Below are 27,401 nucleotides of genomic sequence, written 5' to 3' on the forward strand. Positions count from 1 at the left end.
TGAGTATTTTCGGATCGACCACATGCTTAACAATCGATCAATCCGTAAAAAAGATGGTCGATCTTCTTGGCGAGGTAATTACAATTTTAGCAAAAATATCTTTGATTTTCAAATTTAAGTATATAACTATTCTTTTGAATATTATTTTTTATTGTATTTTTTGATTAAATTATTGTATTATAATGTTTATGTAAATATTTTTTGTGATGTTTGAATTTGTGTTGTTCGTATACTTAATCTAGATGATATTGATGTTTAACCATTTGTTTTTTTATTTATTTTTTTTAATCAGAAATTGTTTTTATTTAAAAAAATTATTCATATATAATATAATAGTTTAAGTTTGGAAGATTAATCTATATATATAAATTATGTATATTTTAAAAAAAATAATTTAAGATATTATATATTGAGTAACTGAATTTCTTATCTTGAAAATAAAATATTTATATTTTTGTCTTCATGTTATACTCACCAATCCATCATTGATATTTATAACTCAGTATGTTTTTAAAAAAACTTAGTTTTAAGTAATAAACGAATTTAATAAATTAAATTCATCACCTATAATGTTCTCTAAACTATATTTGAAAACTCTCTAAAATTATATTTTAAGCATAATATTACTATTATTTAATTTTAAGCATAATATATGCAAAACCAACTTAAATTATATTTACAATAGGACTATCCTAAACCGGTTAATAAACCAAAAACAATATTAAACCAACATGAACCAATACCTGATTCGGCGAGGAAAGAAGTGTTTCAGGATAAACGCTTGAATGATTATTAACTGTAATTGTTTGATCATGAAAGAGTTAGTATGAATATTAACAATTGTAAGAATACCTTTGAGTCTATGAAAAGCAATTCAATTCCCATGAATAAGTTTGGCTTTTGGAAGTTGCGGGTTTCCCAACAATGAATCCACCTAACAAAAAATTTGTTGTCATAAAAAATATCATTCAAGGTCATTAAAGGTTTTTGGGACGGCAAAAGTTGATGGTGGAACCATTTTTTTGCTCGAGTGCTTTGAAGTTTTCCTTGATAGAGTGAGATTGATATTGATGGAATAATGAGTTTTATAGGGACTTTCTTGATGTAAAACTATACATTTTTTTTGTCAAATGTGGTATTTCCATTTTTATATAATTTACTACCATTTTAAGATAGATGTACAGTTTAAGATAGATGTTTAAATCTTAATGTACTTTTTCCATTTTTTTAAATGTTTATTTCCATTTCTTATATTTTAATTTACGTAATATCTATATTTTATATTTTAAAATAGATATTTAAATCTTAATGTACTTTTTCCATTTTTTAAAATTGTGTATTTACTTATATTATATATTTTACATTTTTAGATAGATGTTTAATGCTTAATGAAGTTTTTCCATTTTTTTAAAAAATTGTGTATTTACTTATTATTATATATATAATTCATATATTATATATTTACATTATTTACTTATTATTTATTTTCCTGTATATGTATTTCCATTTCTTGTACTTTTTATTTACTTAATATTTCTATTTTACATTTTAAGATAGATGTTTAAATCTTAATGTACGTTTTTCATTTTTTTTTAAATTGTATATTTCCATTTGTTATACTTTCTATTTACTTAATATCTATATTTTAAATTTTAAGATATATTTTTAAATCTTAATGTAATTTTCCATTTTTTAAATTGGGTATTTACTTATATTATATATTTACTTATTTTTTTTTTATATTGTGTATTTCTATTTCTTATACTTTCTATTTACTAATAATTTTATATTTTAAGATAGATTTACATTTTAAGATAGATGTTTAAATACTAATGTACTTTTTCTATTTTTTTAAATTGTGTATTTCCTTTTCTTATACTTTCTATTTGCATAATATCTATATTTTACATTTTATGATAGATGTTTAAATCGTAATATACTTTTTCCATTGTTTTTAAGTTGTGTATTTCTTTTTCTTATACTTTCTATTTACTTAATATCTATATTTTACATTTTAAGATAGATGTTTGATATTTAATGTACTCTTTTCATTTTTTAAAAATTGTGCATTTACTTATTATTGTATATATAATTCGTATATTTATAATATTTAATTATTATTTATTTTTCAATATATTGAGTATTTCTCTTTCTTATACTTTATATTTAGTTAATATCTATATTTTATATTTTAAGATAGATGTTTAAATCTCAATGTATTTTTCCATTTTTAATGTAAAACGGCAATGTTTAATAGAAGAACTTGGACAAATAGTCAAATAGTTATATTTATGTTTTTTTTTTAATATAAAATAGAAATTTTACATTATGGAGATAAGCCGTTTTTTTTAGTGAAAAATGGTAATCTTACATATGTTTAATGTAGTTTTTCCATTTTTTTATGTTGTATGTTTACATTTTATTGCTATTTTTAAATGTAAAATGGTAATCTTACATATGTTTAATGTAGTATTTCCATTTTTTATGTTGTATGTTTACATATTATTTATTATTTTCGAAATTATATATAATGTTTTTTTTTTACAAAATAGTAATGTTACATTATGGAGATAAACCGTCTTTTTTTAGTGAAAAATGGTAATCTTACATATGTTTAATGTAGTTTTTCCATTTTTATGTTGTATGTTTACATATTATTTTTTTTAAAAATAAAAATGTAAAATGGTAATATTACATTATGGAATTAAGCCGTCTTTTTTTAAAAATGAAAAATAGTAATTTTACATATGTTCAATGTAGTTTTTCCATTTTTTATGCTCTATGTTTCATATTATTTATAATTTTTAAAAATTAGTAATATTAAAATGTAAAACTATATTTTATGCCACGTGTCATCTTTCGGGAGAATTTCTTTTCGCTGATGTGGACGCTCTATGGAGCCTCAAAAGGTTCCTTTTATTAGTAAGGATTTAATTAATCTTAAGACCTAATTTATAAAAGTGTGCGAGAGAGCAGGGCCGGATACCCAATTTCTTATAAATTGGGCTACGAGTAAGTGCACAAAGTACAAAACAAATACGTAGATGGGATCCCTTCTCGGGTAATAAGTTGTTGGACCAGATAATAATGGGCTCGGTTGCAGCTAAAGATTAAAAAAGATGAGTCTACGACGGCTTAGACTGTCATTGCCTGTAAATTGCGTTGCTCCAACGGTATAACTTGACGGACATACGTCCAAACATTGGTGTTTATCGTCGTAACAAGCAAGGAAGATGTAGCTAAGAAACTGCAACTTCCCAGAAATGTTATCAAATATGAGAAAGTGGCAACGTATATTCGAACACCAATGTGTTTTTTTATAATAAGGTATTCTCTCTGTTTTACATATTTTGAAAACCATTAAGTACACTGGCATTTATATTCAAAATTATATTCAATGTAAAAAAGGATTTTTATACTATAAGTCTATAAGTTTATCATTTTTTATTCACGGAAGTTACTCCAAATGTACTTAATGCTATGTCACTCTCTCTCTTTATAGTAGCCTACTTTATACTAGGTCATAGTCTTTGTTGTGTTATTTATCGTGTTCGCACACAACATTCAATATTCAACCATCCTTAAAAATACTAGTACATAAATTATTATTGTGTATACGACTCTCTTTCTTTCTTGTTATATTAATTGCAAACTCTTAACGTAATTCCTTCTTTTTGCTAAAAGGTTTTGGTGGAAAAGAACATGAACATAATGCCAATCTTAATCAGGCTAGTTTTTCTTAAAAACATGCTTTACAAACCTCCATATAACACAAACAATTTTGATTTTTAAGAACATGCTTTAAGCACTTTATCTGCTTTTAAATGAATGGCATAACCTCATACTCATTTATAGTGATTCATAATAATCAACCTAAATCTTCTAGTCTTCTTCTACACTGCCGACAAGTCTTGGAATAAATAAAATGTGGTGTTGTCGAAAATCTTTGATTAAACACTTTGGTCAGGATATTGATGATAGCTAAGCATATTAAACGATAAACTTAAACGCGTCTTGCTGCAGTTCAGTTCACATTGCACATGTCACCCAGAAGAATTGACTCTCAGATCTTTCTAGGTGCTTGTGTTCACACTTCACCACTCTCTATTATTTTTTAATACGATTTTTAAAAATCAATTTGCTGATGATTTTCCAGTTCAGGGAAAAATAGTTAATTGCCTGTTAAAACGTAGAAGTTACACCAGTCGAGTATTGACTGGTTGGTGCGTGGGGAGAGGCATAGAGGACCACGTTGTTGCTTGTTTGGCAATTCTTCTACAAACCTTTGTCCTTTCTTAATCCCTTCTTCGTTTGTCCTTTTCATTCTTTACTTACCCAACTTAAATTGATGTTTATTGTTTGATTAAACACAAGAACGTGGACCTATAGATTGGTCACAATTAGACCCCTGATCATCGACTACCAATAATGGAGCTGGATTTTGGTTTCTAGAGTTACGTGAAACACATTTTTTATGTAAGAACACACCAACGTGCAAATCTTAACAGTTATTTTATTGGCACCGATGTCTGAATCAAATCCTGCTTTATCTAAACACAAAATATTTTGTTAAACCCACCTCGAATTGCAGTCGGGTTATTTCTAAAAACCAAGTGATCACATACTCAACGACTTTGTTTACAATGGAATCTAACATGAAATCTTTGTGAATTTACCTAGATCTTCAACCATCATAGAATGAGTTAGTAGTAAAGTCGGCTTAAATTTCATGAGGTCAGAAACAATGATAGTTTGAAAGCTAAATAATATGTATAATTATTTTTGTGATTTAGAAACCAAATACAGTAGAACTTCTATAAATTAATAATATTGGGACTTTAAAATTTTATTAATTTATAAAAGTTTATTTATTTAGATTTCTTATTTTAAGATATATTTATTCTAAGATAAGAAAAATATTTGATTTTAGTATATAGATATTAATTGTTATTTTTTTAAATGTGACATTTATATTAATTTTATTGTATTATTTGGTGTATATAATAATATATATTGCATAGAACTTAAATGTGGTTTTAGATATAATATTACTAAATCTCATCAAAAATATATTAAGTGTTAAAAAAATATAAAGATAATTTCATTGTGAATATATAGCAAATAATATAATAATAGGCTCTTACTTATGTAAAAATATATATACATATAAATTATTAATTTATAATTTTAATGGGACCATATATTTACATAGCATTTTTTTAAAAATATTATCTTATTATTTTATCAATTTATATTAAATTTATTAATTTATAAAAATTATTAATTTATCGAATATTAATTTATAGAAGTTCTACTGTAATATATACATTTCAAGACTAAGATAAATACTTCTTCTGTCTTTCTCAAGAGCAGACTAATTAGCATATCTGATTGACTTTTTTTTTTTTATCATATTTAAGATATGAATGGATCTTAGTGTTGCTTTTTGAGATAAAACGTAGTATTGATTTTTCTACTTTTTGAAACAGTGTAATTTTAGCTTAATTTTGAGAAAAGTACTAATACTTTAAAACGGCAAACACAACAAAACAAATCTTGAAATAAAGAATCAATGAGTTACATACTAAATTGTGTATTTTCAAAAACAAATAATGTTTCATGCAACATATATATACATAAGATGGTTTGATTGTATGAAAAGCGAGGATAGATAAGAAACGCACACGTTATAATACCCAAGAAAGATTCCAATGGAATAACAACCAAGGAATGAAGATGACGAGATGTGGAGGAGGTGGTGAGTGGTTTAAATTATGCTTTACTTACTAATTGTGATGTAAATTATGATGTTAAATCAAGAGAGAGTCAAAGAGAATCGATGTGGTTGTCAATGGTTGGCTAATGCCATGACTAAACCAGATATCTTAATCCCAATTTGTGTCTATTTTTAAGAGTCCCTTGGATCTCCATATCTTTTTGCACGGCGGGACACCTAATTAGCATCTCCATCTATTTTCTTTCCATTTAATTATGTTTTTTTCTCGAAAAATTATTACTTAATGATCATTAATGTAATATTACTCCTGTCTCACGATATAAAATATTTATGTTTTTATTTATAAAGGTACTTTACTTTTTGTGAAAAAATAAAATTATTCTTGGAACTATTTATATTCTACAGTATTTTGTGATTGGTTAAATTGTTTTCTAGTAAATATTGAATAATATTTCCAAAAAAACAAAAAAATATATTTAGAGTACTATATTTTTCTTAGACTTTGCATTTTTAGCAAAACATTTTTAGCATAAAAAGTACTACTACGTAACTAAAAAAAAAACTCATCATAGGTAGCACGAATTGAATAATAGAATTTGCTTGAATCAATAGAAAGTTAAAAACTGATATGAAATAATTCGATATTCATATCAGAGCATTACAAGTAATAGATACGTAACGCGGGAGACAACAAACGAGGCGGGGATCGTGCTAAAATCTTCGTCGAGTCCACAAATCAATACTTGGATAGCTAGATCAAAGTTTACATAATAATCATAAAAAATAACCCACAAGGCATAATTAATTAGTTGGTTCCCTGTCAGTTGTTAATCAAAGAATAATCAGCAAAGCGCCGTCCAATTTCTTTTTATATTGCGTAATGTTATACACTTTAGTAAATAAATGTATAAACGTACATACATGAATTATTAAATGCATTTAGCCGTTTAAAAAATAAAATGTCACAGTACTTGGATAATTAAAGTGTATAATCTAACGAAGGTCGACGCTGTTACAACTTTATCCATGTTAGAGAATACTTAAAATTGATCCATAATAATAGGTAGATTTGGAATAAACATAGAGCTAAATGTGATTTAGAAGGAATAACCATTTGTGTGTTATACCATGAAATACCACGTAACACAAGAACCGTGACACATTAGATGCCATCATACCTTCAGTCTTTCTCTGGTTCCAAAACTCAATCATTGAATGACTTTTAAATTTTGTTTGGACTTTGAGAATACGGAGTAGCTAAAGCTAAGCTAAAATACAAGAAAGCCATCATCATCCTCTTCCGTGTTTGTGAAGCCTGCGTGTGTGTGTTTGTGAGCACATATCATTTAACTATTATATGGAATTTGAACATATAAGCTAAAATTCTGATTAGATAATTTTGAAATTTTAGTCTTGTCGTTAGTGAATAAACATTTGTTATATGTAATGTGTTGGTTGTTTATCCTTTAGGGTTGAGATTTTTGATAATTTATATAAGAAGAAACATATGGGTGTTACCATGAAATACCACGTAACACGAGAACCGTGACACATTAGATGTCATCATACTTTCAGTTTGTTCTTTTTGTGCTTCCAAAACTCAATTCATTGAAGGCCTTTAAGTTTGTTTGGTGTTTGAGAATACGGAGTAGCCAAAGGTAAGCTAAGATACAAGAGAGTCATTCATCATCACCATCCTTCTCTTCCGTGTAAATTGAGTTCAACCAGGAACCGCTTTTGATTTCTTCCTACTAATTTCATAAAATCGCAAAAAAAAAAAGAGTTGATTTCTCTATATGACACATTTTTATCTTTTTTGACATTATAAGACACATTGTGCTGGAGGCACACTTTCACGGTTTTCCAGACAGCTTTTGTACAGAAATACCCTTTGCCCAAACACATAAAACAAAATAGTGTAATTGATTTTCTTTTGTTTAGTTAGGCGATGAAAAGTCAGTTTGTAATCTAGTGAAGAAAAAAAGTACATATAGGAAATAGTGACAAATTGCAACCGTTAGATGGTGGGCATACAAATTAATCTGAGCGTCAAGATTTGTTGTAGTATTTTTTACCTCCATCATATTTAATTCATTATTATTTCATTTCCTAATATGTAAATAAATATACAATAACTGTATAAATGTCTAATTTTTTTTCTTTTTATTTTGATATCCATATATATATAGTTTTAATATTTTATTATATTTTCGAATTTTATTTTACTAGTTAATGGCTTCATATGTACATAAAAAATGTGGATGTGAATTTTGTTGACTTATGGAATGTTTGATAAGAGTGTTGTGTATAAATTCATATTAGAGATTATCTTTATTTTATTTTGCTAACATTTGGATCATCTTTTATATCCCATCATATTATGTTCCTTATTATTTGTTTTCTAATATGTAAATTCAAATGTAATATATGTATAAAATGATTTATATATATATTTTGATATCCATATACTTTATATTTTAATATTTTATTAAATACTGCAAAGTATAAGTTATTGAATATGTCTTCGTGGACGTGGACATAAAACATATGGATAAAAGCTTTATCGGTCGAACAAAACACGGGTGAGAAAGTTGTGTACACGTGAATGAGGTTTAGCAAATGTATATAAACTCTAGAAGCTGCCGAGTGTAGAAACATGAGTACTGGAAGATGCCCTCATCTTGTAAGTGTGCTTTCTCTGAAATGAAACAGTGTGCATTTCTGTTAACACCAAAAAATGAGGACAAATAAAATGTGGACATATATGTTGTGAACATAAAACTCAGCAATGAAACAAGAAGAAGATCCTAACCAAGATAAAAAAGTTTTAGCATATTCAGCACACACTTGAACGCATCGATCATAAGCTTCAGCTAACAAACTCAAACTCCCAGACGAACCATGTCTTGGGGTTTCGTCACATCAAGTTCAGGAGAAGTAGGTGTAGACATGGACACAATTAATGTATATAAAAAATGTGCACAAGGATTAATGTTGATTTGAGAAACGTGGTTTCACGTTACCAAGTAGATTGTAGTCTTTAGGTCCTTCACTTGCGTATGATCGAGCTCCTGCAAGACATTGAAACAACTAAACTGTGAATTGAGCCACTAGTAACCAAACACAAAGGAGTATTGACACGACATACAAACAATCAATTAAAATGCCAAACAAGTATACTAGATCAAAAATGCCAAAGTCTTGTTAACTAATGTTAATAGAAAAGATGTGGACATGGATGGATGGAGAAAAACTTGAAAAACTCTTATATACAAGTTATAATCTCCTAAAATTCTTTTTGTGGACAGCTATTACCTGTGAAAATGACTATCCATATGCAAAGATGATATTAGGATACTCTTCTAAAACAGCAACAGGACATGAATTCATCAGATTGAGTGATGTTTCATCATTAGGTTTCTCCAACAACCTCGTGAACAAAACCATAACAATTACTAATTTTAAAACAGAAGCTTTTACCAACTTCTCATATCTTTCCTTAACAAAATATACGGACCATCCCGATTGACATTCTGATACGAAGAAAGAAATTGATATTTGAACATGTAAATATCAAAATTGAGCTCGTCGTCGCGTCCACTCCACAACGGAGCTCGGACCTGCTCGCCGTCCCGTCGTCCTCTACACAACGGATCTCGGACCTGCTCGCCGTCACATCGTCCTCTCCACACCGGAGCTCGGATCTGTTCGTCTTCTCTCCCATCCACAAAATCTAAAAGATTTGATTCAATTGGGAAATTACAACAAGTCAAAAAGAGTTAAGGAATTTGAAATACAAACCTCCAATGTCGATATGCGGTGAATAAAGTTGACTATTGAGCTTCCCTTTCTTTTTTGACTTTGATTTTGCCATGGTTTTTTGAAGCTGAACAAGGTTTGGGGGTAGAAGATGAAAGGGGATCGTCAGAAATTATGAAAGTGATTTCAATTTTTGTCTCGAAATATGAGAGATAAAAAATGGATTTTATTTTACTTTTAATTGAGAAGTGTGTCCAATCAGACAAATTGTTGTTTTCGTTAGGAAAAGTTAAATACAAAAGAAAGGATATTGAGGAAAAACAAAGTTAAGGGTATAAGAGACAATCGACACACAGAAAGTGTGTCTCAATCAACATGTGTCTGATTGTGTAAATAGAAAGTGGAAATGTGTCTTAAAGGGTAAAAAATTCAAAAAAAAATCGGGATGGGGGAGAAAATGAAAATACAAAATTATGTTGGCATATTTTGTAATAAAATGAAAGTATGTGGGGGTGAGTAGTATGAAGACAGAAAAGAAGAGAAGGACTGATGTTGATAGGGTTAAACTCTTAAACAAAAAAGCAAAGAGGGAAGGAAGGGTCCCGCAACACGTGGCCTGTGTCATTATTCATCTCTCTCTCTCTCTTCATCTCCTCCATATAAAGAAGAGAGCAGATTAAAAAAAAAATAGCAAATCGTTCAATATCGAATTCTCCAGCAACAGCAGCAAACACTCTCTCTCAAAAATCTCGAAGAAAATGGGGTTACAAGGTCAACTCTCTGACGTTTCATCAGATTCAATCCCTCTGATGCTCGTCGCTCTCCTCGCTACTTTGTTCAAACACGTCCGCTCTTTCTTCCTCCGCTTCTCCTCCTCTTCCTCCGCCGTCGAAGAAGTCGCTTCTCCCTCCGTTTCCTCAGGACTCGCGAACCTCGCCGTACTCGCCGACCAGCTCAAACTCAACCGAATCTTCTCATACCGTTACGCCGACACCGCCGCCGCATCCGATTGCATCGTGTGTTTGTCTACACTTAAGTCCGGAGAAGAAGTGAGGAAGCTGGGATGCAGACACGTGTTCCACAAACAGTGTTTGGAAGGTTGGCTCCAGCATCTCAATTTCAACTGTCCGCTTTGTAGATCTCCGTTGCCTGGTCGTGGAGGAGGATGTGAATCGGTCTCTCTTCTCTCGGAAGAAGCCACTGCATCTCAGTGAGTTCTTCATTGTCTGATGAACAGAGGGAAAGAGAGAAGAAGAGTTTGGGCGTTTTTTTTAATCTCGCGGCTTTCTCCTCTTTCTTTGTTTTAGGGATTTGGGTGGTGCTTATTATTATTTTATTCAAAAGGGGATTCTTCGAAATTCTCATATATATATATATGTATATTTTTTTTTTGAGAAATCTCTCAGATCAGATCGGAGAGGTTCTTTTGTTATTCAAATTTTCGCACATGTAAATTTTTTTAGTATGAAGTGTTTTTGTGTTGTTCAGAAAATTAGCAATCGAAAGCTTGCAATACGCATGGATTTTGCATAGATAAGAACTAGTAATATTTGCATTTTACTCTCTTCGTTTTTTTTTTTTGTTTGGGATATGACATCTTGAATCCTGCAAGTAAAAACACCAGCAAGCAAGTCATCAGCATTTGCCATGTGATGGGACCACGATGTCTTAAGTTTTGCACTTCTTTCTTCTCCTTCCACCCTTTGCATTTATCTTTGAAAAATATATTGTTTTCAAATCAAAGAGCAATGGGGCAGCTTAAGATCCTTTGTCAAGTCTTTGGTTTGGATGTTGGTAGCATTGCCTCTGTGTAGTGCTCTTTATTAAGGCCTACGGTGATTTCATGAGATCCTTAATATCCTGTGTAATTGGTACACCTTAAGATCATTGTTAATCATTGCTATGTACTTAAACTGAAGAAAAAACTACTTTATAAAACAAATGCCACCGAGCGGGCCACTAAACCCAAAATTTTACCTTAAACTAGCTTAACCCAACTAGAAGCTTAACCAAGTAAATACCCACCCAAACCCAAGTAAAATCGAAGAGCTAAATGAATCACATTAAAATGTAGTGGTTGTAAAATGTTATCAACTCAGAACTAGTAATAATCAAATAACGTATAAGAGAAAAAAACAGCTTAACATGGCAATTTGCATATCTCATGCCTTACTGCAATTAATCTTATTTTTGCATAAAAAAAGTCAATGAAATAACAGACATTCAATTGTAAAACCCAAAATGGGAAATGTCTGCTTTTGTATTTTTTGTTTTCAAGCTACAAAACGTGAGGTTTTGTATTTTTCGGAGTAGTGGACTTGGGGAGGGTGTAGACTTGTAGTGTAGTGCGCAAGTTGAAACAACAGAATATTTTCCTACACCAAAAATATATACAATAGCATAGAATTATCTCTTCTTCTTCTTTTTCCATATATAATTGGTCAAGAATGATTTTGTTGAATGGGATTTTGAGAAAACAAACAAATAAATAAAAAATATGTGTCACAAAAAAAAAACAAAAAAATAAAAATAATAACCAAAGGCCAAACAACTCAAAGTACTCTTGAATGCGTATGTAAAGTACGGACTATGGAGAATGAATTTGGAACGAAATTGGGACAATCGTTCCAGGAAAAAAAACCTCTCTTCTCTCTCCTGACCACAAAGCCATCGATTCAACCTCCCTCTCCAATTTCTACCGTGAGATTGTGAGAGGCATCTTTCTTTTTGTTTTTTTTCTTTTTGCCTGGGTTTGTATCCGCGATTTAACAGATCTAGAAGAGGACTTGGTGGCGATTCAGATTTGAAGTTGTGAGTGGTTCGGTTTCTGTCAGATCGATGGCGGCGGCTCTTTGCGTTTCCTAGTTCTTGAGGACGGAGTTAGGTCATCGCTTCCTCAGGGGTTTTCGGTGGAGATCTGGTCAGAGCTCGCTTCTTGGAGTCGAGTGGAGCAGATCTGTGAAGGGGGGTGGTGGCTCTCGGTGAGGAGATGGTTTTCAAGGCGGAACTGGGATATGGTAGCATGAACTTCCGGTGCCTCAAGTAAGCTTTCCGTTTTGAGGGCAGCGGAGAGGCGTGAAAGAGATCACCGGAGGCGGCTGATTACGGCAACGGTCTTTGGACTGGATCTGCTTGGCTCTCGGATTCTTGGGTTCTCTGTTCTTTTCTCCGGCGTTCACCTAGTCCCTGCATAGTCCTTCCGGTGAAGTTCTTCTCTATCCAGGCGGTAGCACATATGGCGGAGGTCGGTTTCTGGTCTTGGCATCAGCGGTCTCCTGATCTCCGGCGTGGCGGCTTCATCGTGACAGGGTGAGGCTCGGAGCTAGGGTTTTCGCAAGCTTCTGGGCTCTTTTGGGCTTGTTACTCTTCTAGGTTTTGTCTAATTGGGCCCATTTGGGATTGTAGTTGGGCTTTATTTAATTTCTGTTGAAAAAAAAAAAAAAAAAAAAATATTAATGAAAACCCCTTTTCAAAAAAAAAAAAAAAAAAGTACGGACTATGGAACTTTGAACAAACCACAAACAGCTAAGTAGATTTTCTCTTTTGATTGTTGACTTCTACATGTTTTTTCGTGTTTTATAGATCCACAGATGTTAATGTGGATGTTAATTTAACGTTGCTTCAAAACACTCCTTATCTCAACTTGTATCACGATCAATTATATATATATATATATATATTTTTATAAGCGAGTGTTCTTGCTCCACCGAAATGGTCCAGACTAGAGACTAAAGCGACCAAAGACCAGCGAGCTAGTCACCATGTGTGTCACTATGAATGGTTTTCGGTCTCGGACACTGAGATTTTGCATTTAAATTTTCCAATGGCCGTGATTCGAATCCGGGTGGCAGAACTCACAGCCGTAAACTTTTTGCCACCATAGCTAAAAGCCCTGGTTGATCAATTTTATATGTTACAAGGTATCTGAAACCTTAGAAAAACAAATACATTACAAGATCACAAATTAAGAAGTAAAAGGCTATAAATATACTAAGACTAATATTAATCTAACGTGTCTCTTTGTGTCTCTTTTAAACTAAACTAGATTTTAAAGGGCGGGTATATTTTTGTTTTAATTTTTTTCTGAGAAATTTAATTTTTATTTTTGTATTTTTATACATTATAGTGGTATCAGGCATGAAGAAAAATAAACAGCTCTCATAATAGTAAACATACTTGTTGTCAATGATTTTTTCATAAATAATGTTATTAATTAAATATAGCTGTAATATTTATTTTTAGTGGAACAGTTCATGGTGTCATAACTTTTTTTGCTCACACACAATATATACGTGAATTTTATTATTATAATAATGAAAGTAGTGAATCCCTAAAATATAGGAAGTAAAGAAAAATTATAATTAAAAAAAGAGAAGTTATAATAAACTGAAAATTACGTAAGAGGTATATTTATATGTAGACTAATGGCAGTTAGTTAGTAAAATATAGAAATAATAGTTGGACATAACATTATCAATTGGTCATGATCCAAATTTAACAGTATTGATTTGTATATAAATTTTAATCAAAATTTATTTTATAAAATAATAGCAATTTAAAAGTTGATCTAGTATATATTTGTTTCTTTGTAGTCATATGTCCGTGTGCCTGTTTTTTGTAATTTTTTCTGTATTTTTTTTTTATATGTTAAAGAAATTTAATGTATACTATATTTTGACCCGCTTTAAAAGAGCTGGTATTTTTTTTTTTTTACATTTTTGTTGAAATTTAATTTTTATATTTGTGTTTTTAGTTATATATATGTTTTTCTTTGTATAATGTTTATCTTAAATGATTAATAAGATATTTTAATAATTATATTAAAATAATTGAACCATACTTATATCAATAAGTCATGTTGTTTTTTAATAATATTGATTATTGTAGTTTTGACGTCCGTTTTGCAAGTCAAGTTCTGGCAAGTTTAGTACACGATTATTAACTATATTTATTTCAAGTTATCAGGAAGCTGGAATAGCTCAGTTGGTTAGAGCGTGTGGCTGTTAACCACAAGGTCGGAGGTTCGACCCCTCCTTCTAGCGTTTTTATTTTACCGTACTCATTTTTAATGACAAGGACCATTGGGTTCAACACCCCCCCCCTCCCCCCACATCTGGTATATCTATTATGTTACCTTACGTCTCATTTTTAATGTCATTCAAGGACTATGAGTTGATTATCACTTCATTAGTTAATCTAAGTTAAACTTTATACCGTTGACGAAAAAAAGAAGGTTAAACTTTATGCTAGTATAGGAATGTGAGATGTTTAACCCCTCGTAACGTATCTTTTGATGTCCTTCAAGGACTAAGAGTTGATTATTACTCTATTTGTTAATTTAAGTTAAACTTTATATATATTTGATAAAAAAAAAACTTTATAGTATAGGAATGTGGGGTGCTCTTGCTTCTTGTATATATAAATGGTAAATTACAGCTAGAATGCCTTTACTATATGAATAAGAGCAACAAAACATGAAACAACCCACAAGACTATCAAGTTGTTTTAGCCAAGAATGTTGGAGACCGGTCCAGTAAACCAATGGCGTGCACTTAGAAGCCAATACGAGAGGATTATGGCCAACACACCAGCGACTGCCACCGGAGTGTAGTTGAGTGTCTCGGCCGTTATGGGATACGCCACGGGAAGTGAGAAGAGAACGGAGATGGTTGCAACCCATATGACTGCCACCCACCCAACCACCATTCCGTACCCCCCAAGGCTGAATGGTCCAGCAACAAAGGTGTTGCGTGACAAAGTCACTCTAAGAAGGATCGGTATTGCGTATGCTATGTATAGTCCAATAGTTGCTATTGACACCATTGCTTGGAACGCCACTATACTCCCCAGTGACTGCCAGTTTTTCATCACATCAGACAGCAAATCTTAACTCACAAAGAGACAGAGATAAGGACTTACCGTGAGGGCCATACAGAATGATATGGAAGCAGAGAGCCAAACCGCGTTAATAGGAACCTCTTTGCTGTTCACTTTGTGCCATAAGGGAGACAATGGCATTGCTCCATCTCTAGAAAACGCATAAGCCATCCTGATGTAACCCACACACATGCATGCATATGGTCAAAATCCAAAATGCAAACGATTAGAATGAATTTAAAATGGTTTGAGTCTCGCCCTAGAGGAATGTACGGGCTCAAAACCTCATAGTCATTCAAGAAAAACAAATGCAAAGAATGTTTTAAGTCTCAAACCAAACACAAGTACATACCTGGAGTTGCTGGTGACGGAGCTCATGCCACAGAAAAACACAGCAACCGCAACAATGCCCAAGCACACAATCCCTCCAGTACCACTTCCAAACCTGCTCTTGAAAGCTAAGTAGAAGATCTCAGCAATGGCGTACCCACCAGAGTTATTAGTCTCACTCAGAAGGTAAGGTATGTCTATAACTGTATAGCTTATGCCCAATATATAACCCCATCCAAACAGAATTGATATCCCAATTGCACTGATTATTCCTCTTGGCCCGTTCTTGTCTGCGTCGATGGTCTCCTCGGTCTACAACATATTTTTTTAATCTTATTAAATCATCAGGATAAAGCTTAACACAATTATAAAAACAGAACACATTATTTTCAAAACTCACCATGTGGGCAGATGCATCATATCCTGTGATGGTGTACTGGCTCATGAGGAGCCCCAAGACGAATATGTAAACATAACTGGTAATGCCGACTTCATTGTCAGTGTTGAAATGGGTGAAGACAAACTTAGTTGTTGCTCTTTCAGTAGAGACCAGAGGAATCAGAATCATGAGCACCAAAACACCTGAATAACAAAACAGATCATTTAATTACTTCCTGGTGTTGAGACATAAACAAAGACAAAGAGATGAGAGGTACCTAGTAGGTTCCAGAGAGCAGCAAGCTGTCCAACGAAAGATAAGACGGAGATAGGGAGGCTGTTGAGAAGTGCATGTATGAACAAGATTCCCCCATGGATGGCAATCACAACATAGTCAGATCCTTCATATCCTCCGCCGTTTTTGCCGCCGGTGGAGAGTAGCACGATCACTTGAATCAGCTGTGCTAGAGAAAAGTCAACGCTCGCCGTCACTGCCCACTGCAAACACAACTTATTACTTCAGACAGCCACAACAGTGATCTACAAAGTGAAGTCTTGGTCGGAACTGTAATACAAACCTGACCAACGATGTTGAACCTGAAAGATTATGACACGACATTAGAGATGACACGCTTGCTTCCAATAGATGCAGAGAGAGAAAAAGAAGCAAGTGTACCAGCCGGTCAACCAAGAGGCAAGAGGAGCCCATCGTGGGCCAGCGAGCATAGCACTCCAGTAGTAGAGACCACCAGAGGTTGGGTAAGAGGAGCAGATCTCAGCCATTGACAGCCCCACACACATAGTAAAAGCTCCAGCCACGAACCATCCGTAGACAAGAGTGACTGTGCCGCCGAATCTCAAGCCAGTGTTGTACATGGTGGTGATCCCGGTGAGCACAGAGACGATGGAGAAGGAGATGGCGAAGTTGGAGAAGACCCTGAAAATCAAATGTTTTTAAGCTTTAGAGATAAAACTGAAATTCAGAAAGAGACAAAACAAAGAGAGGAGACAGACGAGAGGTCACGCTTGAGTTCTTGTTTGTAGCCGAGCTCCTTGAGACGAGCTTGGCCAGAATCTACAGATTGATCGCCGGAGTTTCCGACCATAGCTGCTCTGTCCGAAGGTTGTTGGGATGCGTTTCTGTTAGTTACGTAACCATCCAAAAGTCTTACCTTTTGGCTTTGGTTAGCTTGTTCCATTTTGTTAGTTAAAAGCTTAAAAGCTTAAAACTGTCTTTGCTTACATATACACAAATCAAATCCGTTGATTAATTATTCTGTACTTGTCCTTGGTAACGACATCTTACCCATGTTCCTTCACATTTTTCCAACAGCTGTAAAATTATAATAGCGAGATATTCTATAGATATGGTGTGTGATCTTGTGTCCACTCCACAAGTGCCAAAAGAGTAGATTCACTTACAAATGCAATAATACATGTGAATACTCATATGCAACTATAGCATTCACTCTCTCTCACGATGACCAAATAATGAATCTAGGTTTAGTTGACAACTAGATCAACAGGACAGAATCTCCTAAGAGTGTTGTGAGAGGTATGTTTCTACCCAGTTCATAGGATGATAACTATTATTATATGTGCTTATGATAAAGCTAAGAAGTGTTTTTAGTGATTATGTAACTTTGAAATAGTGGAATATGACAATATTTCTAAACATAGTTAATAATGCATTAGGGCATCTACATTAATTAGTCTATAAATTCTTTAAGTTTCTCACTACAAATCTTTTTATTTGAAAATATAACTTTTAGAAATTTGACAAGTATCAACCGAGTTTTTCAAACACATGAGGGTCACTCATTTTTATTCAATTAGTGATTTAAAGTTTTTAGTTGATGAATTTTAAAATCTATGCAGTATACGTTGGATTTTGAATTCAGTCATTTGTTTATAAGAATCCATAAGATATATTTAAAATCAATTTAAAATACAAAAAAAAATTAAAATCCTTGAAAGTTGAATAATACTAGATTTTTAAAACTGGATTTAAATCATTCATTGAATAGCACTAGATTTTAAGATAGAATTTAGAATCATCATTTGAATAACACTAGAGTGAGTTTAGATTTAAACTTTATTAAAATACATAATTGAATAATACCACCTAAGTTGATGAATTCTAAAATCTCTACAGTATACATTGGATTTTGAATTCAGTCATTTGTTTATAATAATCCATAAGAGATGATTTGAAATCAGTTTAAAATACAAAGAATTTTAAAATACTTGAAGGTGAATATCAATAGATTTTTAAAAACTGGATTTAAATCATTCATTAAATAACACTAGATTTTAAAATAAAATTTATAATCATCATTCGAATAACAATTGATTGTGTTTAGATTTAAACTCTATTAAATTACATGGTTGAATAACACCACCTTATGGATGAGAGTGGTCTTACCTAAACTAAATAGAGTTTAGGAAAATGAAAGTGCAATTATATTCTTTAAAGACACTCATCAATAGTCGGAAGGTATTCTAAGCTCGGATCAGATAGTGGTTGTCAGTCCACTCTATAGCACTAAGTGTGTTACTCCCGAAGTCAACCGGATCACTCGATAGAGTTTATAAAAAAGAAATACTGGACATGTTCAAGTCCAAATTACATAGTTGTTAACTATTTGACTAAACAAGAACGTGGACCTATATTCTCCTGCATCCTCCTTCTCAGCGGCTCTTCGCTGTGTTCTTTTTAGCCAACTTCTATTACCTGATTTGGTCAGTGACTATATATGGTCTGTACGCTGTGTTAAGCACACACTGTACCTCATTAACTATATTTTCCTCGACTTGTAACCTCTCCTGCATCCTCCTTCTCGGCGGCTTTTTTTTTTTTTTTTTTCTTTTTTTGTAGTGGAAGCTCTCTAGTCCAGTAGTTTTACTAAGAGTTCATTAATGCTTCTACATCAGGAGGTCTGAGTTTCAAATCCCAGCAAAGGCGAATTATGCAAATTTATAGAGAAAAGCATATAGGAGATCTTCGGTATGACGCAAGGAGTACCGTCAAACATAGATTTCATAGGACGGCTCAGGATGATGCAGTCAGCGTGAATCCTCATAAAGCAGGTAGAATTGACGGCTATAGAATCGTCTTGTAATATTTCTCGTAGTTTGTAATAGCATAATTAACCATCGACCAGCCTTTGACTTTTAACATAACATTATTTTTCTCTTCTTTGTTACATCGAATTGAATACCGCCACGTCAATCAGTTTCATGTTTGACTTTTGACAATTTACTCAAAAGCCGCTGGATCCCACTAACCATATATAGGCCTCTGGCTGTAAATATCTGTCTACGTTGGCTTTTTCTCTCTTGCCATATGGGATGATTTTTTGGTCTCTTTTTGGACATCAATACACAGAATTTCACATGATATGTTCATAATACATCAATCTCACCCATCAAACAGAAACAAAGAGTTTGGAATGTAAAGTGGGCCTCAACTTTAACACTTCAAGCCCATTCCAGCACAACAAGTAACCTGCACAAAAACAAAGAAACGTTAGTTTCCTATTCTCTGGAAAAGGTCGGTTAATAGTTTTTCAAAGTCAAAAGGAAAATATACAAAGTCATACAGGAAAAGGAATATGTGATCTGCTATATAAGAAGGCCATAGGTGAAGGTTACAATCATCCGATACAAAGCAAATAACAAAGGCATAGAGAGAGATCAAGAGCATAGCAAATAAGTTCTTAGAGTTCTTAGTTTGGTTATCACACTTGTGATCTCTATTATTGTTATTGTGAAACTTCTTTGAGATATTAAATAAGAATACGTTTGATTCATAAAGTTATTCCAAAGCACAAGTAGGATTGAATTCCTAACAAGTGGTATCAAAGCAATCCAGGTTAGATTGCAGGTGCTTAAGGGATGGGGAAAACTAGGATCGAAATTGATAGGTTCGAAGGAACCGGAGATTTCTCGCTGTGGAAAGTTCGTATGATGGCTCACTTTGGAGTCCTAGGGCTAAAGGACATTCTAACTGATGAGACCCTTCTGTTGGATCCGCCAAAAGAGGAAGCAGAAGGAGATACGAAAGTCACAGGAGATGGAACTACGGAATCAAGCTCAAAGATTGATCCCGCTAAACTTGAAAAGTCGGAGAAGGCCAAAGACCTCATCATCGTCAACGTAGGTAACCAAGTTCTACGGAAGATCAGCCATTGTGAAACCGCTGCTGCAATGTGGACCGCATTAAACACGCTGTACACAGAAACCTCTTTGCCGAATCGTATCTACTTACAACATAAGTTCTACACGTTCAAGATGAATGATTCTAAGGACATAGATGCAAACGTTGATGATTTTCTAAAGTTAGTAGCAGACCTAAGTAACTTGAACGTGGATGTCTCGGAAGAAGTTCAAGCTATCCTGTTACTAAACTCAATGCCGCGTATGTATGATCATCTTAAGGAAACTCTCAAATATGGCAGAGACACTCTCAAGATCAATGAAGTGACAGGTGCCGCAAGGTCAAAGGAACGAGAGTTACTTGAAAGTGGAAAGCTTTCAAAATCACAAGATGAAGGACTATACGTGGAAGACAGGGGAAGATCATCTAATAAAGGAGGAAACCGAAACGGTAAAGGCAGATCTAAAAGCATGCATGGGCGATCTAAATCAAAGCCAAGATACGATAAGAATAACAAAGGATGCTGGACATGCGGGAAGGAAGGACATTGGAAGCGGGAATGTCCTGAAAAGAAAACGCATAGAGCTGCTAATGTAGCTGAAGAGCCTAAGCAGCCATTTGTACTAACAGTTAGTACACACGACGCCGGTTCAGAATGGGTCATGGATTCTGGTTCTTCTTTCCATATGACACCCAACAAAGACGTTCTATTTGACCTAGTCGAATTTCAAGGAGGCAAAGTTTTGATGGCAAACAACACTCACTGCAACGTCAAAGGGATTGGCAAGATAAGGATCGTGAGACCCGACGGAACCGTGGTTATTCTTACAGAAGTAAGATATATGCCTAATATGAGGAGGAATCTAATATCCTACGGGATGCGAGAACGAGCAGGTTGCAAATACGAAGGAGAAAACTTCTTAATACGTTTCTTCAAAGATGGGAAAGAGATTTTATCCGGTAAGTACCATGAAGGATTGTATTACTTGCAAGGAACAGTTATGAAAGAGGAAGCGAATGTGTCAAGGGCAGAAATTGACAAGACAAAGATATGGCACTCACGTCTGGGACATATGAGCTTGAAGAATCTGAATGTGCTCGTGAAAGATGGATACTTGTCTAATAAAGAAGTGGATAAACTAGAGTTTTGTGAGACCTGTGTTCTAGGAAAGTCTCACAAACAAAGTTTTCAAACGGCTAAACACACTTCAAAAGGCGTTTTGGAGTACATACATTCTGATCTATGGGGCGCGCCATCAAGTCCTGAGAGTCTAGGAGGATGCAAGTACTTTATAAGCTTCATAGATGATTATTCTCGAAAGGTTTGGATTTATTTCCTAAAATCTAAAGATGAAGCTTTCAGCAAATTCAAAGAATGGAAGGAAGCCGTGGAGAACAGCACAGGGAAGAAAATCAAGTGTCTTAGAACAGACAACGGGTTAGAGTTTTGCAATAAACAATTTGACAAACTATGCAAAGATTCTGGTATCAAAAGACACAAGACTTGTCCATACACGCCACAACAAAACGGTGTGTCTGAAAGAATGAACAGGACAATCATGGAGAAGGTGAGATGCATGCTCGCAGAATCTGGATTAGGCAAAGACTTCTGGGCTGAAGCTGCATCAACAGCGGTCTACATTGTTAACCGATCACCAAGTTCTGCCATTGATTACCGTTTACCAGAAGAAATATGGTCAGGTGTAAAACCTGAGTTGAATCACTTAAGGAGTTTCGGCTGCTCTGCCTATGTTCATACGATTCAGGGAAAGACAAGTCCTAGGGCCGTAAAAGGCGTCTTCGTAGGTTACCCATTCGGGGTAAAAGGCTATCGAGTGTGGCTGTTTGAAGAGAGAATATGTGTCACTAGTAGGAACGTAGTGTTTAATGAGGAAGAGATGTTTAAGCACACAGTGACCCAGCGAGAAGATGTAGATTTAGAAAAGAAGAAAAAGAAAGTGACGTTTAAGGAAAACCTAATAGATGGCCCTACACTACCTACGACTACAACCAAAGAACCATTGGTTCAAGGTGGAGCTACTGAAACAGTAGAATCAGAAAGCTCAGAAGAAACCAGTTCTGTAGAAGAAGATAAAGACTCAGAAGCAGAACCGGAGCTCGAGGGATATATACTCGCACGAGACAGAGTGCGAAGACAAATCAGACCTCCCTCTAGGTATGAAGATACTGATTTCGCAGCTTATGCTTTAGCCGCATCTGAAGAGATAGAAATCGACGAGCCAAAGTCATTTAAAGAAGCTATGATGAGCAAGAAAAGCAAGTTTTGGAAGAACGCTGCCGGAGATGAGATGGACTCTCTTCAAAGAGCTGGCACATGGATATTGATTGAAAAACCCGAGAATGCAAAAGTTATAGGCAGCAAATGGATCTTCAAGTTGAAGCCTGGAATACCCGGAGTTGAAGAACCAAGGTATAAAGGAAGATTGGTGGCGCAGAGATTTTCTCAAAAGGAGGGGATCGACTACAATGAAGTGTTTTCACCTGTAGTGAAGCACGTGTCGATCAGATTGATGTTATCTCTCGTGGTTAATAAAGATTATGAGCTGGAGCAGATGGACGTTAAAACAGCTTTTCTTCATGGAGATTTGGAAGAAAGAATCTTAATGAATCAGCCAGAAGGATTCATAAAGAAAGGAGATGAAAATAAAGTCTGTTTACTAAAGAAGTCTTTGTATGGATTGAAACAATCTCCAAGGCAATGGAATCTCAAGTTTGATTGTTTCATGAAGAGCCAGCGGTTTGTAAGAAGCAAGGAAGATCCTTGTGTTTACATGAGAAACGTGAACACAGAACAAGCCGTGTACTTACTTCTATACGTCGACGACATGCTCATAGCTTCGGGAGATAAACAAGAAATCAGAAGCGTCAAAGAGAGTTTAAGCAAAGAGTTTGAGATGAAAAATTTGGGAAAATCTTCAAGAATATTAGGAATGGACATCATAAGAGACAGAAAGAAGGGAATTTTAAAACTGTCTCAAGAGAACTACTTGGAGAAGGTTCTGAAATCATTCAATATGACTGAAGCCAAGGCTGTGAATACGCCTACCTCAACTCAATTTAAACTGAAGAGTCTTACGAAAGATCAAAAAGAAGAAGAAGGAAGCTTCATGGCAGACATACCGTACGCAAGCGCGGTTGGTAGTATAATGTACGCCATGGTCGGTTCAAGACCTGACTTAGGCTATGCAGTTGGACTCATTAGCCGTTTCATGTCAGAACCGGGAAGAGAGCATTGGCTAGCAGCAAAATGGGTTTTACGATATCTTAAGGGTGCTACAAGAAGGTGTCTAACGTTTACTAAGCACTCAAAGTTTAGTGTTCAAAGATTCTGTGACTCGGATTATTCTACTGACCTTGACCGAAGAAGATCAGTTACAGGATTCGTGTTTCAAGTTTGGGGAAACACGGTTATCTGGAAATCGAGTCTACAAGACGTGGTAGCTCTTTCAACGACTGAAGCAGAGTACATGGCTCTTACTGCAGCCGCGAAAGAAGCTATATGGTTAAGAAGACTATGTGGAGAGTTGGGGTTTGAATAAGAAAGTGTTAAGATTCACTGCGATTCACAAAGTGCTATAGCCCTAGCAAAGAATCATGTTCATCACGAAAGAACTAAACACATAGACACTAAATACCACTTCATAAGAGACGTTGTAGCAGAAGGCAAGGTTCACCTATCTAAGATCCATACTAGCAAGAATCCTGCAGATTTTCTAACTAAAGCCTTACCCGGGCCTAAGTTTGATCTCTGCTGTGATCTCCTCAACATCAACGAGTAAAAACCGAAGAACATCGCAGGTAACTCCGTTATCGAAGATGTCTCGCAAAAGGAAGAAATAATGAGTTAATAACTCCGGATTATTTCTTAAAGCGATAATGGGAAGGCTTAGGAGAAGCAAAAGGTTACCTGCAGGGACGTTGTGGAAGCGAGGCACATGGTACTTAGCTCAAGGTGGAGAAGCTAAGGGAAATCAAACAGAGTTAGTAAAGGATGATTGAAGTCGATGAAGAAAAGTAGACTTCGGAAAAAGATATACCTGAGAGAACGTCTTAAACGGCTGTGGCAGCTGAAGGGAGACGAGTATCTGCATTGGCAAAAGAGAACACAGATCACCAGACAAGATAAACATGTCTTAAACAGCTTAAAGAAAAGTGAGAGACTTTACAGAGAAGCTGAAGGGAGACAGGTTTATTGATAGAACGGATGAAGCTCTAGAGAGTCGCCGGTTACGTTCTAAGGAGTATACGTGATGTGTTTGATCACTGAAGTTCTAGCTGTGACATTAAAGAGGAGGTTAATACATGAAACTCAAGTGAATCTAATTGGAGAGAGGATCCAAGGAAGATTAATCAACTATCATCACCAAGAAGAAATTCGAGATTCAAAATCATCAAGGAAAAAGAATTCGCGAGCTTTTTCAGATGAAGAATCTTACCGGGTGATGCTTAGATGATGGGAGTTTGCTGAAAATCGAGCTAAAGATTTGGGGAATTTTTTTTTGACTACCGTCAAGGAATCGAAGCAAGAAAGAGTGGTGAGGCTGTAGCGGCGTACGAGCTACACAGATCCGTCGGAGAAACGGCGGGAGCCATCACGATCTCGAGGTTCGTCGGTGAGAATCAGATTGAGGTGCTGAGAATTTTTTTTTTTGTTTTGGTCGTCGTCGTTTGTCGATGGAAACAAAGAGGAAGACAAGAGTTAAAATTGGACCAGGTGGAGTTTGTAAAGTGGGCCTCAACTTTAACACTTCAAGCCCATTCCAGCACAACAAGTAACCTGCACAAAAACAAAGAAACGTTAGTTTCCTATTCTCTGGAAAAGGTCGGTTAATAGTTTCTCAAAGTCAAAAGGAAAATATACAAAGTCATACAGAAAAAGGAATATGTGATCTGCTATATAAGAAGGCCATAGGTGAAGGTTACAATCATCCGATACAAAGCAAATAACAAAGGCATAGAGAGAGATCAAGAACATAGCAAATAAGTTCTTAGAGTTCATAGTTTGGTTATCACACTTGTGATCTCTATTATTGTTATTGTGAAACTTCTTTGAGATATTAAATAAGAATACGTTTGATTCATAAAGTTATTCCAAAGCACAAGTAGGATTGAATTCCTAACATGGAAGCATCACAATTGGCATTTTTATTCATTCAAATGCACCTAGAATCTTTCTCAATCACCAAAAGAAATCAGATTCAACGCAATCTCACTCTCTGTTTCCTTTTCATTATTAAGAATTGGTATATTCAAGATATCACATATCCGATTTGTATCTGATTTTCAGGATGAATGCAAATACAACTCAGATTTCGAATAAATATACCCAATGGAGTCTTTGTCAAGAAGAAAAATCAGATCCACAACTGTGAGAATATACATATCGCTCAGCCACAAATATATATATAATAATCGAGAATTCGGCCAAAAAAAACCTCAACTTTACACGAATTGCCAAAACAAACATGAACTTTGGGGCTGGCCAAAAAAAACACCAAACTTTCATTGAATTTAGAATTAATTAACAATGTTTTCGCTGACTTGCCAATTTAGCACGCCGTCAACAAATTTAACAGAAATATTTGACGTTGTTTATTGTTGACGTTAAGTAAAACGACGTCGTTTTACACGATATGAAATTAAAAATATGTAAACCCCTGGATTCGAACCCAGGTTGGTTAGTCAAATGGGAAGGTATTTTACCACTGGGCTACTGGCACTTTTAATGTACTTACTAACATGTTTACTTTTATTTGGTACATATTAAATATAAAAAATTCTCTAAAAACTTAATAAGATCTTTAAAATTCCAAAAAAATTAAAAAAAATAAAGAAGATTTTTATAAAATTAATTTTGAAATTAAAATTGAAAATAAATTTTATTTTTCTTTTTTAAAAAAAAAAATTCTTCCAAAATTTTCTAAAAAATTAAAACGAACTTTAAATTCCAAAATATTGAAAAAAATAAAGAAATTTTTTATAACATAAATTTTGAAACTAAAATTGAAAATAAAATTTTATTTTTCTTTAAAAAAAATAAAAAAATTATTTTTCTTTAAAAAAAAATAAAAAAATCTTCCAAAAATTTCATAAAATTAATTTTGAATTAAAATTAAATATTTGTTTTTCTTTAAAAAATCAAAAAATTCCAAAATTTTCATTTTTTTAAACAAAATCCAAAATTTTAAAAATTATAATAAAATGCAAAACATTAAAGTTAGAATTATCAACTTTTTATGTGTGTATAATTAATTTCAACTTTTAGCAAATGTATTAAAAAAATTGAAAATTTTGGAAGATTTTTTATTTTTTTGAAAAGAAAAAATAAAATTTATTTTCTATTTTAATTTCAAAATTAATTTTATAAAAAATTTCTTTATTTTTTCAATTTTTTGGAATTTTAAAGATCTTTTTAAGTTTTTAGAAAATTTTGGAAGAGTTTTTATTTTTTAAAAAGAAAAATAAAATTTTATTTTTAATTTTAATTTCTAAATTAATTTTATAAAAATCTTCTTTATTTTTTAATTTTTTGGAATTTTAAAGATCTTATTAAGTTTTTAGAGAATTTTTTATATTTAATATGTACCAAATAAAAGTAAACATGTTAGTAAGTACATTGAACGTGCCAGTAGCTCAGTGGTAAAATACCTTCCCGTTTGGCCAACCAACCTGGGTTCGAATCCAGGGGTTTACATATTTTTAATTTCAAATTGTATAAAACGACGTCGTTTCATCTCATTTGAAAACGACGTCGTTTCACTTAACGTCAACAATAAACGACGTCAAATATTTCTGTTAAATTTGTTGACGGCGTGCTAAATTGGCAAGTCAGCGAAAACATTGTTAATTAATTCTAAAGTCAATGAAAATTTGGTGTTTTTTTGGCCAGCCCCAAAGTTCATGTTTGTTTTGGCAATTCGTGTAAAGTTGAGGTTTTTTTTATAATAATCCAAAATTGTAGGTTCTTATTGATGGAGAAAGTGGAAAGTAACTAATTGTGAGTGTCAAATATAGGATGAAGTCAAGTAATCAGGTAAAAGTCACAAGTCTATTTGGTTCTCATTTTGGAATAGTACATTGCAACTTGCTTGGACGTCAGAAATACTTTGTTAATTTCTATTTCTCCTCAAGACATTTCAA

General features: G+C 33.5%; 2 protein-coding genes, 1 long non-coding RNA gene and 1 other non-coding gene across 4 annotated transcripts; 2 read left to right on the forward strand and 2 right to left on the reverse strand.

The window, feature by feature from the left end:
* Positions 1 to 10,111: 10,111 nt before the first annotated feature.
* Positions 10,112 to 11,028, forward strand: LOC106378980 (E3 ubiquitin-protein ligase RHA2B-like). Its single transcript, XM_013819028.3, has one exon. The coding sequence runs from the start codon at positions 10,255 to 10,257 to the stop codon at positions 10,708 to 10,710; it is 456 nt and encodes a 151-aa protein (XP_013674482.2). The 5' UTR covers positions 10,112 to 10,254; the 3' UTR covers positions 10,711 to 11,028.
* Positions 11,029 to 14,464: 3,436 nt separating this feature from the next.
* TRNAN-GUU lies at positions 14,465 to 14,538 on the forward strand. The gene has a single exon. It is a non-coding gene; the product is annotated as a tRNA-Asn (tRNA).
* A 341-nt stretch (positions 14,539 to 14,879) lies between these two features.
* LOC106454470 (amino-acid permease BAT1) lies at positions 14,880 to 17,502 on the reverse strand. The gene is made up of 8 exons (XM_013896590.3): positions 17,096 to 17,502; positions 16,758 to 17,018; positions 16,660 to 16,678; positions 16,360 to 16,579; positions 16,104 to 16,285; positions 15,726 to 16,015; positions 15,416 to 15,545; positions 14,880 to 15,349 (listed from the first exon to the last, which is right to left on the reverse strand). Exons 1-8 carry the CDS (start codon positions 17,278 to 17,280, stop codon positions 15,002 to 15,004), a joined length of 1,635 nt encoding a protein of 544 aa, XP_013752044.2. The 5' UTR covers positions 17,281 to 17,502; the 3' UTR covers positions 14,880 to 15,001.
* Positions 17,503 to 19,433: 1,931 nt separating this feature from the next.
* Positions 19,434 to 24,947, reverse strand: LOC125587742. Its single transcript, XR_007324062.1, has 5 exons — positions 24,698 to 24,947; positions 24,428 to 24,536; positions 24,299 to 24,346; positions 23,991 to 24,222; positions 19,434 to 19,589 (listed from the first exon to the last, which is right to left on the reverse strand). It is a non-coding gene; the product is annotated as an uncharacterized LOC125587742 (long non-coding RNA).
* Between the last annotated feature and the right edge of the window lie 2,454 nt (positions 24,948 to 27,401).

Source organism: Brassica napus, chromosome A2 (genome assembly GCF_020379485.1).
Source record: "Brassica napus cultivar Da-Ae chromosome A2, Da-Ae, whole genome shotgun sequence".
Taxonomy (NCBI): domain Eukaryota; kingdom Viridiplantae; phylum Streptophyta; class Magnoliopsida; order Brassicales; family Brassicaceae; genus Brassica; species Brassica napus.

Coding starts and splice junctions, on each gene's coding strand:
- LOC106378980 (XM_013819028.3), top strand. CDS start 10,255: ATGGGGTTACAAGGTCAACTCTCTGACGTTTCATCAGATTCAATCCCT.
- LOC106454470 (XM_013896590.3), bottom strand. CDS start 17,280: ATGGAACAAGCTAACCAAAGCCAAAAGGTAAGACTTTTGGATGGTTAC. Junction 17,019..17,095: donor GAACTCAAGCGTGACCTCTC/GTCTGTCTCCTC, acceptor TTTGATTTTCAG/GGTCTTCTCCAACTTCGCCA. Junction 16,016..16,103: donor ATGATGCATCTGCCCACATG/GTGAGTTTTGAA, acceptor AATATGTTGTAG/ACCGAGGAGACCATCGACGC.